Source organism: Taurulus bubalis, assembly GCF_910589615.1.
Source record: "Taurulus bubalis genome assembly, chromosome: 12".
Classification (NCBI taxonomy): domain Eukaryota; kingdom Metazoa; phylum Chordata; class Actinopteri; order Perciformes; family Cottidae; genus Taurulus; species Taurulus bubalis.
The window spans coordinates 21,134,247-21,145,846 of NC_136600.1; the positions used below are offsets into that span (position 1 = coordinate 21,134,247).

Here is an 11,600-nt window from a genome sequence, read left to right on the forward strand (position 1 = left end):
CAACCCTGTCTGTTTAAGCGCTCCCACCAAGAGAAGCAGTTGGGGGGGTGGGGGGGCTTAGCACTGCCTGAATAGAACCCTCTTTATCTTCCTCTGTCCCCCTTCCCTTCCATTCTCCACCAAGCAACAAAGAACGAGGGAAGGAGAATGACTGAAGGTTTTTTTTTAAGTCCTCTTTGCCGACTCAAACAGACACCCCACTTAGATAACCAACCAACTGCCTCTCTCCCTCTCCTCCCACCTTCCCCTACGGATTAGTTACCTTTGGAGTCTTGCCATCCTCCCCTGCCAGTAGTGTTTCTAATACTTAATCTTTAGCATAGTGGCACAAACAGTTGGAAAACCGTGGAACCGTATTCACGCCGCGTTTCTGCATGTGTGTGAAGGCGGGCCAGCCAATCCAGTGAGACCGTGTACCGATACTTAAACACAGCAGCAGAGCGGCTGCAGGTGTCTCTGCTGACTTTCCTGGGTCCCCAGGGAACTTTAATGGAGTTTTGATTGTTTAACATCCATTTTTACAAAAAGCACACTGAAAGAGTGGCGGATTTTGCTCCTCAGAAGTGTGTTTGCTTCACGTCAGCGAGCATATAACCATATGGTCTTGAGAAAGACTTAAATAAGTTATGAGGTACAGCTGACTCTTCCTCTTAGAAGCAACATTCATGGGGGGGAGAACAAAAATAATATTTTCACACATGTCGGCCTTGTCCATTCTTTCAGCAAGTGCCATGAAAACAAGAGTGAGCAGACCAGTCGATCCTCTTTCATACTTACTTATTTTTTCACACCCCTTCCAGTGCAAGTTACACTTTTCTAACACTATATCTCTGCTGGCACTGCAGAAACCTACAGCCATTACATTTTCTGAAATACCATGAGCAGTATCCTATGTATTGCATAGCTATTTTGTGAAGTGTGAATTGTCCAGCTACCATCATGAACATGTGAATTCTAAGTACATTTGTATTCACATTGTGCTCTCCTTTTCTTACAGCAGCCACCCAAGCAGCCTACTTCTCCCAGCAACCCCAGGACCAGGTGGTTGTGTCCGGTCAGTCGGTGAATCTACCATGTGTCATTGTGGGCTATCGGGGAATGGTACAGTGGACCAAAGATGGCCTGGCACTGGGTGGAGAGAGAGACCTGCCAGGTATTATCACCGACTTCTTATTTCTGTCTCTCCTCTCTCTGCTTTATAGCTCTCTCTGTCCGTCTTACCGCGATCAATGCCAGTTCTCATTAGAAACCAAGTCTCTCTTTGTCAACCGCTGGAGTTTTACGCAGATGAATGTTTAGAGAACAATGTACTGCAGACAGGTTGGCTACTGCTGCACACAACGAACTTTAATTTGTTGTTTAGCATTTTAAGGGTCTTGTAGGAAGGTAGATAATCAATTGGCTTTTGTCACGCGCTGACATTTAAATGTGTGGCAGACTAGAGAGAAGGTGGAGAGGCTTCCTCTTGACCTTAGCCACCCAATCTTCATTGTGTCTGTCTTTAAAGGACAGACTCCTCATGCAGCCAGCCGCCTTCTCACGTGTTGCATCTCCAGTCTCGCACTGCTCTGCTAACTCAACGGCTCAATGCCTGCCTCAAAGAGCCGTGCCACGCCGCTCACTCCTTTGTTCAACGCACAAATCTGCTCATGTTATAGCATCATTATGTGTTGGTTGTTGGGTGGTTTGTTTGTCTCTGACTCTATTCTCTGGCTTCACGCAGGCTGGATGCGCTATTCCTTAATGGGCGACCCACTATCAGGCGAGCACAGCTTGCTGATCGATTCGGCAGAGTTGGAGGATGACGCAGTGTACGAGTGTCAGGCTACACAGGCGGCATTGCGCTCCCATCGTGCCAAGCTCACTGTACTAGGTAAGATACACAGCTCATGCATGATCCTCACAGCAGCCCTCGTGCCAAGCCCTGCCGGCTGGCAGCGCTTGGGGGAACAATCAGGGGAGTGTCTTCCTCACAAAACGCAGAAACAAGTAGACACATTTACAAATAACATAAGGAATAATCATCATTTAAAGAACTTCTTAACATAGATATATATATATATATATATATATATATATATATATATACATATATATATATATATATATATATATATATATATATATATATACTGTTAAATTAGCGATTCATAAACAGTCTCAGCCAAGAGATTTATCTCGAAAAAAAGAAACCCTCTGCTCTCAGTAGCGATAATCAAGACTGTGGATGTCTTGGATAATGTGATTGCTGCAGTCACAAATGACTTGCGTAGTGGCTTGGAAGTCAGGGTCTGCACAGTTAGCACATTTTACAGTGAGCCACAACATTTGTCAACGGCAAGGCAGTTTTTACATTAACATGATGTGAGTGATCTACTTCTTCACACAGACGTTCAGAGGTGGAGGGGGGAGGGAGGTGAGGGCCTGTGGGAATCGGAATTGGCAAAGCACTGCTGGCATCTGGTGGCATGCAAAGGAACATCATTCTATTAATGTGTCTTGTCAATTGTCCATACTCAACTTAGTGAACGTTTTATAGCGAGAGATAAGGGGAAATGTACAGAGGGAGGTATTAATTAGTTAGCTAATAGTCAGCTTATTGCCACAATGCAATACTTTCACCACAGCGCCTGTTGTCCTTGGATCTATCTGTTGCTATTAAGGTGTGCAGTCCGAGTTCATGAGAGTTCTACAGATAGGGTTGTCATGGAAAGGCAAGCAGAGAGCGATCACAAGCAGCACGTAGGAGCATTTCAACCAAACGAATACGGTTCAGAAAGCTCACCCCGTGTTCATCAGCCCACCTTTCTGTGTCTCGTGTCACTGTCAGAGCAGCACAAAGCACTGCCCTCAGCACATGCCCACACACCGCCACACAGATACCACTATGGAGGCAGCCAGCAAAAGTTGATGAAACTGCCACTTTTATATTTAATGCACTCTGAAAGACCAAATCTGCTGGTTCATAAACATTATATGCATTTCATAAATATAGAAAGGAAATCAGGTGAATTGCTCAGGAACCTGTGGTTTATGTTTACGTTTGGATATAAGGGTGTTAAAAAGCGATGGGGTGCACACACCTGTGTGTGTGTGTGTGTGTGTCTGTGTGTGTGTGTGTGTGTGTGTGTGTGTGTGTGTGTGTGTGTGTGTGTGTGTGTGTGTGTGTGTGAATCAATGTGGCCAGATGAGACCAAAGCAATCCTGCACAGTCAAAGGAGTCAACGGCAGGAGTGCAGTCAGGGGAATCGGCATGGAAATTAAAATCACCTAGCACTCGGATTCCATTAGTGTCCGTGTTGCGGTAGCGGAAGGACCTCTGACAATTCAGATACACACAGTGAAATTGGTTCGGTGGAGGGAGCGAGAAAGGCCAGCACAAACCCTGTGTTTACGCCTTCTCATATTGGTTGGGGAGATAGACGCCTTCATCAGGGGTGGCACGCTTGGCTTGCCAGTGGTGCGAGCGAAACCATGCAAATAAATGAACAAATAAGCAATTCAGTTGAAACATCACTCTGCAACAGTAAGAGCAAATAGAGTAATAATGCTAGTCCCAAGAAAGAAAATAAATGTGGTTGAGTCTGTTTTTCTTCCAAATGAAAACTGTTCTTGGTCTTTTCTCTTGTCTGAAACTACACCTTGTTAAACAGACACAAGGCCATAATAAGATATTGTTTGCCTTTTTTGCTGTTGCGATATATTGATGTTGAGCTAAGAGCAACAGCAAGCTCAATAACAGCATGGCCTCTTTGTGGCTCTGCGCTGGCCTGGAGCTGTAATGAGTTTGTTTTTTTGTTTTGAGTGGTATGTTTGTTCTGCTTTACAGTTCCTCCTTCAGACCCCGTGGTGGAGGGTGGCCCCGTTGTACGTCTGAAGGCCCACACACCACACAATCTCACCTGCAGAGCCTCAGGAGCCAAACCTGCTGCTGAGATCACCTGGTATCGAGATGGAGAGGTCATGGAGACTGCAATTTATTCCAAGGTACAGTGAGAACACATCCAAGCCCGGCATTATCAGTCAAACAGTAACAACCACACATTATTACAACAACCAGCGCGCAGAAATGAATGGAAAGCTATTCAAATCAGATATATTTTCTCTGAGGGACACTTTTCTTTTTTATTCTGTTTCTCTTTTTATTTTTCTTGTCTTCCTTCCATGGTCTCACAGGTTGTTTTTTTTCATATCACCACCCATCTCTCGCACCATTTCTTTTCTTTGCTCGCTCTCTGCAGTCCCCCTCCCGTTTTCACTCTTGCCTGACCCCCCCCCCCCTCCTCCCACATACACATACACACTCTCCCTCCTCTGCCTCCCCCACTTCGCTAACCCCCTCCACCCCCCTTTGCTCCCTAATGCAGCGACACTACAGCATAACTGGAGCATGCCAAAGCTCAGACAGGCATGAGTGTTTCATACAGTAGAGTTTCTGCAGAGAAGAAATAACCCACAACAATGCAGAAACACAATGGGGATGCGCCGGAGCGTAGGCCAGCCACGGCTGGGAAAGTGTCACATTTTTCATGCTCTCTGACCACGCTAAACGACGCTAAACGCCACATTTAAGGAGGCGAAAGCCTGCAGTGAGAAGGGAGGAAAGAGGATTGGAGTGGGGGGAGGGAGGAGACGAGAGGAGGGGAAAAGAAGAACACATGAGAAAAAGAATATTAACGCGTGAGATGGCTTTGAGAAAAACAGAGATTACTTCCAACATTAAGAAATGAGACTGGGGGAAGATAAAGCTTTGTCTTTGTAAGGGGTGGTGTCAGGAGAGGATGTGATTTGATCGAGCATAAAGTGCCTTTTCTGTGTCTGGTTGAGGAAGTGAAAGCCTGCGTCCATTGATTTAGCTGTCCGGGGGAAAAATCTCAGCTTGCCCTTGCTCTCTTCCTAAAATGTGTGACACTTCTTCCTCACTGTCATCACCCAAAAAAACAGACACACAGGCACCTTGGGCATCACTGTTTTTTTTAGTGTGTGTGTGTATGAGGAAGAGAGGGAGAAAGTGAGAGCGCAGTGAGCCATATCCTCAGAATCTACACCTTTCCTCACTTAGGCGTATTGATTTCTGTGAGCAGTAAATAGATTTAAAAGATGATGACAAACAAGGAGCGCTGACGGGGAACACTCTCAGAAATGTGGGAACAGCACAATATCCCCTGCTGCATCATAAAATATATGATTTAACTGCCATGCCAAGAACGGGATGACAATTTTAACGCCTATACCACAAGAAAAAATAAGACCTGCAGTGTCATAGAGATATTCCTCAGTGGTGCGGTCGCAAACGGCAAGTGACTTGCTTGTGTGCCATTGAGCTGATTCTATGTTGTTCTTGGTTGTAATGGAGTCTATGTTTAAAAGCATAGCTTGTAAACTGTTGATCGGACGTACAGGAGCATCTAACAGTTGTTGTGCAACTCCACAGACTCTGCTTGAGGATGGAAAGAAGGAGGCGGCTGTCAGTATGCTTCCAATCGTTCCTGAGGATAGCGACTCTGGACGCACCTACACCTGCAGGGTTCTTAACCCAGCTGCCCCAGCTGGAAGACAGACATCGATCACTATCAATGTCCAGCGTGAGTGTCCCAGCTTCAAAAAATATTGCAACGTTGTAGCAGAGTGCACGCTCTGCACAGAAATCTGATTAAAATGTGAATGGTGCCAATACCATTCATAATTCCAATTTGTGTCAGGAACATAAAGGTTTTCCTTTTCACAGACCCTCCTTCAGTGACTCTATCAGTCCAGCCTCAGACTGTAACTGAGGGAGCTAAGGTTCTCTTCATCTGCTCTGCTTCGGCCAATCCTGAGATCACTGGATACAGGTAACCATCCTGCATTTTAATGTCAATTTTTCACTCTGATCCTGTCCCCATCCATGCAGAGCCAGCAGTCTTAAAATGATGATACAGCAAAATCATGCAGCTACTTCCAGACTTTATATACTGCCAACATGCCAACCGCTGTAAAGCTGTCATTCAGAAAGAAGCAGTACAAGCATGCAAGTGCTTAGTAGATTCATTGGGTTAAATGGGCTGCTTGACTGGCAACGCTTGATTGTGATTGGCACAAGCCATGAATCGGCTAATAACCACTTTGATACGCATGGCTAAGTACCTTCCGTGAACTAATGCGACTGTATAATGTGATTATTCATCTGTCCCAGGTGGTCGAAAGGAGGAGTCCCCATCTCTGAGGCAAATGGGGACAGCCTTGAGGTGACAGTGGACTACTCGTACTTCACAGACCCTGTCTCCTGTGAGGTGTCCAACTCTGTGGGCAGCACCAATGTCAGCACCCTGGTCGATGTCCAATGTGAGTTATTCAGGCAAACATTCCTTGCAGTCTGGCTGAGCAGTGTATTTTGCACTTTTTCTCGAGGTATGATAATGTGAAAGCAGCCTCTTATTTATTGTCACTGTCTGCGTCGCTTCCCCCTAGTTGGCCCCAGACTGCTGTCGGAGCCGAAGCCAATGACGGTGGATATAGGGATGGATGCAGCTTTTACTTGTGCATGGACTGGAAACCCTCCTCTGACCCTGGCCTGGACCAAGCAGGGCTCCATCGTGGTAAGGCAACAAACACTAGTCGCCACCTTAGCTTAGTGGTAAAGCTTCAACACCATCCCTCCAGAGAGAAACATTCACATATGGCCTTGAGGCATGAAATCCTCACACATTCCCCCCTCCCCCAAATACTCTTTTTATGGCTGAATCTTCAACACCTCTTCTCTCCATGCTCCCTGAGGGCTAAAGCCTCTGGCAGAAAACCGTCTGTCCACTGACAGTTTCATACAGCATCATCAGGGCACATGACATGCTGTCATAACTCAATCAATCAATCAGTCAACCAGTGAGTCAAGCTGTGGATCAAACTAACAGCATTACAACACGTGCCGCAACTTTCAGAGCAGCGTTCCTGCCATTGAAAAGGCTGCACTTGAGTATCCATTTCCTCTGGCCATTTTTTGGGGTGGATTAAATGGGACATTTCCACCTTTACCTACATCATCTTGGTAAAAGTCTTTCCGCACACGCACACACTATCAGTGGGGACATCTCACAGGAGCTTCTCTCCTGGCGACTAATACAATTTCTGAGACGATGCTGGAGAAAACACCTCCAGTGAGGAATGCTGCAGGATGGCGTAAGCGATGCCGTCATTACAAAGAGTGAATGCTTTCAGCTCCTCTTGGGGGGGGGAGGGGGGGGGGCGCAGGCATTTTTCTAATCCACCCACTGCCACTGTCCCTCACACAGCTACAAGTAATGGATTAATTGGGTTACTCCATAAGTGTGTTGAAATAAAAAAAAATTGGAGAGAGTGAGAGGGGCTGTAGAGAGGGAGCGAGGGACAGAGTGGGGGTAAATGGATTAATCACAGCTGGATGGAATGACAGGATCAATGAGCTAAGGAGTGAGTGAGTGTAGCAGCTCCAAAGGCTAAGGCCCACTCACACCATAGTGCGCTCTGTTCTGTCCCCACTGTTTAATTACAACAATCTCCCCAGCAGCACGGTCATTCAGCGGCGGCTGGAGTGCTTAATGCTGTGATTAAAGCTCTTCACAATGAAATTAAACTCAAACCACCAGCATTTGTTACAATGGTCAGCCCACCTCCGTGCTGCCTCCACAATGAGTGGGCCACTGATAAGGGTCCCGGTTTTCTTTGTCTGCCTCTCTCTCTCTCTCTCTCTCTCTCTCTCCCTCTTTCACTCCTTCTCTCTCTCTAACACACTTCTCACTTGTCTCTCTGGATTCCTCACTAGGTGCTCAGTAATGGCAACACCTTGCAGCTGAAGGCTGTTACCCAGGAGGATGCTGGAACATACACCTGCAAGGCCATCGTACCTCGGATTGGAGTCGCAGAAAGAGATGTCACTCTAACCGTAAATGGTGAGCGGCTTCTTTTCAGATGACACACAGTTGCTTGTAATGTTTGGGCCGATGTGTTTAAAATGTATATCTGACAAACGTGGCATTGATCAATATGTCAAAAATATTCGCCTTTTTTAATGATATTTCTCTGCTCTGCTCACTCTGCTCTGCTCTGTCTTTCTTTCTTCCTCACACCAGGCCCACCTATCATCACAGTGGACGCCACGCAGCATGCTGTCAAGCACTCCAAGGGCAAGCTGGAGTGCCGGGTGGGAAGCAGCCCCCCGCCTGATAAGATTGTAAGTGAGCCCTGTTATTTGTATTGTGCGTCATCCACTTGCGCTTGGGAGCTTACAACCTCCGTGTTCCTCCTAGCCACACACACACCAGAGCGATCAGTCCGTGCATCTTTACCCCTGACCTCACCTTCACACTTTTGCACCAACACATCTCCACCTCACACGCTGACAAACACGTACACACACACACACACACATACACACATTCACAGCTGTAATTGCTGCGACATCGACTGGAGAGGCAGTCGAGTTCAGGGAGCTGTGAGAGACTGGCTTCCTGTAGGTTTCAGTCAAACCCTATTCAATTAGCGGCCCAAGAAGCGGCCCTCGGCTGACTGACCCCGTTGAACTGCTGAACGTACGCTGGGCAGTGAGAGGATAATTAGGGTATGAGGAGGAGTGAGAGACAGGTGCCCTGTACTAGATACAGCAGAGAGGAGCCTTATTTCATAGTGCAGCTAGCTAACGCTTCTTAGGCCTCACCTGCAGGGCAGACGTGGGAGGCGACTTAAACATGAGCCTGTGAGCCGTGTCAGCCACGAAGCACCTTAGAGGTCGGCAGAGAGAAAGCAGAATTAACAGCCGGGCAGGCCTCTGCTTGGCCCGACGGTGAGCAATTCTTCATAGAAATGTGACTTACACCCTTTCGTGTTTTCTCCCGCTCCTCTCAACAGGTGTGGACCTTTGGAGACGTGAGCCTGTCCTCTGGTTCCTCCGGTCGTTACTCAGTGCAGACAGTAACCAGCGACCACGGTGTCCTGTCTTCCCTGGTGCTGTCAGAGACTCTGGCACAGGATTTCCAGCTGCGCTACAACTGCACCGCTTGGAACCGCTTTGGCACCGACACCGCCCTGGTCACACTGAAGGAGCAAGGTACACACTAACGGCAGAGTCTAATGATACTCTCAATCCCTGCTGTGAAGGGGGCAAGATTAGGTGAAATCAGCGCTCCTGTTTTGTGCTTATTTTAACTACAGTATACCCCTCTTAATCGATATGATTTAATCAGCAGATGGTTCCTTTAATGAATATGTTTGCCCCATAACATAGATATTGATTGCGGACAAAAGTCAATTAGAGGAAGCTACATGCATTTGCGGTTGGGCTCATATCCTACATCTCTGACTCAGAGCCAAATTCAGCATCTCAGGCTGCAGTCGCTTTATGTGATCTTAAAATTAGGCAGAAGTACTACCACACTGCTGCTAGTGGAAGCCTTTGTTGCAGCAGACACCAAAAATAAGGTCCTCGCCAGTAATTTAAATCAACGTAGCAGAGTGGGGTCTCCAGAGAAATGGGCAGCGGTATCTCCTGGAATCTCTAATTAGATTACTGTCTGTTGCTTCATTGCATGTCAGGCCTTGTTACCCTTCTTTTAGAGAGATTAGAGACAATAGCCAGGCTGTGGGATGCCGGATTGCCCGCATGAGCATACGCTAGCTGTGAGCAGGCCGGGGCTTACCGCAGAGGAATTTGTATATCGGCACTGACGTTTCTGGGATTAGCACGACAAATGAATGGACGTCTTTCTTTCTTTTGCTCAGATCTGCCCGTTTTTGAACTGACACTTATGTTCTACTATCTCTCATTTCATCCCTCTACTTCTCTCCACAACCGTCTACCCCCACTCACCTGCTACGCTACACTTTCCTTCCATTACTGTTCTTGTTGCAGAAGCCCTGCCTATGTTGATAATTGTTGGTGGAGCAGTTGGTGGCGGCTGTGTCCTGCTCATCTGTGTCATCACTCTGGTCTCCCTCTGCTGCAGGCACACAGGCAAAGGTGAGCTCAATGGTTAGTATGGGCGAGAGGGTCAACAGCCAATTCTTCAAATCAAACAGATTAAAGTCTTTTTCATTTGTGAGCCGAAAATTGAACAGTTTCTGTTCGGTTTTTGAGCCGTTTCCCCCTGTGATTCAATTTAATTTTTCATGTCAATTTTGATGTACAAGTCTGCCTGGTAATGTCAAGTAAAGCTTTTCTTCCTTTCAATCCCCACAGGTAAAAGGTGCACTCGTCTTTCCAAAAGTGACATCAGAGTTCAGATTGTTCACAGTGATCACAACACTACACGTGGCAATGATGATGAGGAGGATGTCAAAGAGCCCATGGTGAATTTCTTTGAGCACCGTCTTTGTATGCCATGTAGATATACCTCTATTGATGGTTAGGGGGAATTCACATTACCACTGTAATGTAATGCTCAGACTTTGTTTTGTTCTTATTCAAGTGAGGTCTTGCTCAGCCGAGTAATTCTTCAAATATATTTGGTCTTCCCTCAGGCACCAAACAGCAGCGAGTCTCCTGGGACGTCGCGCACAGAACACAGCGACCTCCTGGAAGAGGAGGAGGATGAGAGATCGGACATCAAGGTACAACTGAAAAAACGTACATGAAGAAACACACTCAGTTCAGCTAGAATGCATTATTTTCCTCCATTATACACGATGCTGAACTATGCAGAGTTCATTGTTTTATTTTCTTTGTCTTTTTCGCAGGACCCCACCAACGGCTACTACAATGTCCGTGGCCATGAAGATCGCCATATCCGCAGCAGTGGCTTCTCTGAATACGTCCCCAACACTCGGCCAGTCTACACTCCTTCGCAGCTGCCCTCCCCCAGCCCCGTTTACGGTCAGCATGGCACCCAGCCTCGTGTGTATGACTTCTCCCACCGATACGCAACCACCACAGCAGGCAGAACCGCATATGAACAGCAGCAAGCTGCCCAGCAACAGCAGCCCGCCCAGCCGGCTAGCATTTACCCCACTGATCCCCTCTATAGCGGCTCTGCTTACCTCCCTGCTACCTATGGGCGCGCCTTCACCAGCTACGTTAAGCCCGCTTCCTACGAGAAGGTGGATGCGTATGACCAATCAGATCAGGCCAGCAAGGTGTCCAGCTCGTCCCGCTTCTCTTACGCCTCTTCACAAGTATCCTCCCAGCAGTCTGACTATGGCCGGCCTTCACAACGTATGCAGACGCACGTCTGACTGGACAAAAGAATTGAGAAGAAAAAAAAGAGCGTACAGGAGCAGATAACCATTGTCCCCTCCACAAACACGTGTGGCTGGACTAACATGAACAGAGACTTACCTTACTCAAACGGTCCTTCAAGGATGTGTTTGGACAGTATTTGGAGGGAGCCATGTGATTTATGGGGGTGATAGGATAACCAACCTTTATTTGTTGTGATGGATGGCGGGATCTGTAGAGCTCCTGAGCTGGAGAATTCAGCAGATTGTGATGTTCAAGTCAAAACCTATGATTACAGTGCGATACCTCACCAGGTTATCTCTACATGATGACCACCCAAACCTGTGGAGATATTCTGTCTCTGTGCCGGCGCCAACTAGAAAATAAATCAAATGCATCTCCTGAATTTGGGTGGCCAAAATGACTGGGGTAGCTGTTT

At 47.1% G+C, this 11,600-nt stretch overlaps 1 protein-coding gene across 1 annotated transcript in view; it reads left to right on the plus strand.

Moving 5' to 3' along the window:
- kirrel3l (kirre like nephrin family adhesion molecule 3, like) overlaps positions 1–11,178 on the plus strand; it is a gene marked incomplete at both ends in the record, with an annotated part of 30,236 nt that extends 19,058 nt beyond the window's left edge. Inside the window, 14 exons of the mRNA XM_079226979.1 lie at positions 998–1,153; positions 1,724–1,873; positions 3,830–3,987; positions 5,435–5,585; positions 5,729–5,834; positions 6,176–6,324; positions 6,451–6,578; positions 7,778–7,904; positions 8,085–8,185; positions 8,860–9,058; positions 9,860–9,979; positions 10,187–10,296; positions 10,468–10,557; positions 10,684–11,178. Coding sequence (XP_079083105.1) covers positions 998–1,153; positions 1,724–1,873; positions 3,830–3,987; positions 5,435–5,585; positions 5,729–5,834; positions 6,176–6,324; positions 6,451–6,578; positions 7,778–7,904; positions 8,085–8,185; positions 8,860–9,058; positions 9,860–9,979; positions 10,187–10,296; positions 10,468–10,557; positions 10,684–11,178 — 2,240 coding nt within the window. The remainder of the gene's footprint in view (positions 1–997; positions 1,154–1,723; positions 1,874–3,829; positions 3,988–5,434; positions 5,586–5,728; positions 5,835–6,175; positions 6,325–6,450; positions 6,579–7,777; positions 7,905–8,084; positions 8,186–8,859; positions 9,059–9,859; positions 9,980–10,186; positions 10,297–10,467; positions 10,558–10,683) is intronic.
- Positions 11,179–11,600: the final 422 nt, after the last annotated feature.